The 1,716-nt window shown below is 42.5% G+C and overlaps 1 protein-coding gene across 1 annotated transcript; it reads right to left on the reverse strand.

Moving 5' to 3' along the window:
* Positions 1–332: 332 nt before the first annotated feature.
* On the reverse strand, positions 333–636 carry LOC134528410 (protein TsetseEP-like; the record flags this gene model as incomplete). Its single annotated transcript, XM_063362010.1, has 1 exon — positions 333–636. A coding segment is annotated over one exon (294 nt), but the record flags the coding sequence as incomplete, so codon positions are not given.
* Between the last annotated feature and the right edge of the window lie 1,080 nt (positions 637–1,716).

Genomic DNA, 1,716 nt, shown 5'->3' on the forward strand with positions numbered 1-1,716 from the left:
GCTGACGTCACCGAGCTGACACAAGCCCAGGTGGACGCGCTGTCTGCGGAGGAACTCCAGGCCATCACCCAGGAGCAGTGGGGCATCATCTCCTCCAGGTGGTGCAGTCCTCTCTTCGCCAGCTACGCCAAGTCCCAGTACCTGCCGGACCGCACCAACTGCCACTACTACTACGAGTGCGTGGGCTACAAGGCGGTGAGGATGGAGTGTGCCGCCAACCTCTACTGGAACACCAAGGTAACAACGCTGGATCCAACAGAGTTCTGGTACCTGCTGGAAGGTTTGAGTGTTGTCTGGGACTGTACTGACTGCAAGTCTCTTGTTACAGCTGGAAACCTGCGACTACCCGTACCACGCAGGCTGCAAGTACGGCAGTGCATCTTCTAGCTCTGGATCAGGATCCGGATCTGCCTCTGGTTCAGGATCTGCCTCTGGATCGGGGTCTGCCTCTGGCTCAGGATCTGCCTCTGGATCAGGATCTGCCTCTGGATCAGGATCTGCCTCTGGATCCGGATCTGCCTCTGGATCAGGATCTGCCTCTGGATCAGGATCTGCCTCTGGATCGGGATCTGCCTCTGGATCAGGATCTGCCTCTGGATCCGGATCTGCCCCTGGATCAGCGTCCAGCAACCACAATCAAGCAATCGAGATTCCAGTTGCGAACCAAAATGCAGTCCCTGTTGTTGTGCCATTCCATGAGGCATAAATAACTTTGTAATGAAAAAAAAACTATCATATATAATATGTCTTATTGAGTTCAATAATGTAAGTTCATAATGTGTGTATTTGTACACTTAAAAAATATAAAACAATAAAAGTACTTGTGAACTCAACGATTTATAATTTTGTTTTTAAGGTATGAAATACAAAAATAAATAGTGTAATTTTAAATTATTTAATCCATCCAAGCTTCTTAAGTGCTGAAATTATGAAACATATGAACAACAATATCTACCAAGAGAGAAAACAGTTATTTACTCACACCCCGATTATATTTGCTGGATCAGTGACTTGCAGGCTCAGATTCAAAATTCTTAGCGTACTTGGAACAATTTCACCAATCCTGTCAAAGACTGCTTGCTTTGTGAGAAGTACTAGGTAGAATTGTGATTTGCTACTTATTTAGACGCAATTATGTCGCCGGTCCATTATCATTACAATATTGCGTTATCATACAAACTCTGACCCTTACATGGAAGTACTGCGAAAGTGATCCTGTCCCTAGAAAATTCGTGATGTTATCCTGTCTCTTCCAACAGCATATTACCATTTTTTTCACTTTAAATGAAATGAATATCCATTATCTTTCGAAGTTCGCGAAAGCTCCGGTTGAAGACTGGAATGTGTAAAAGTAATTACAAGATATTGTTATTACAATCCTGTTGATAGAGATTTTCAGATTCTGCTTCATGGCTTAGCCTCAGATTAATATGAGGGTAACTGTGGATCCACTTAAAGTGTGCCATTCCATTTTGGAGTGTCTTTTGAATTTCAATGGCACTACCAGTGCGTAAATGGTAGGAGTATTATAAAGTTTGAATCATCTTGATGGAAAAATGTAGGATTTCGATAAAGCATCAAATTATGACATACAAATTTTAATCTCTCCTGTGGCGTGTCTAGACAGAGAGAGTGGAAGCACAGTGGGCAAAAAAATACATCTATGTATTTAAAATTTTAAAAACTAATATATTGTGACAGCAAATAAGTCGACTC

This window comes from Bacillus rossius, chromosome 1 (assembly GCF_032445375.1).
Source record: "Bacillus rossius redtenbacheri isolate Brsri chromosome 1, Brsri_v3, whole genome shotgun sequence".
In the NCBI taxonomy this organism is placed as follows: Eukaryota; Metazoa; Arthropoda; class Insecta; order Phasmatodea; family Bacillidae; genus Bacillus; species Bacillus rossius.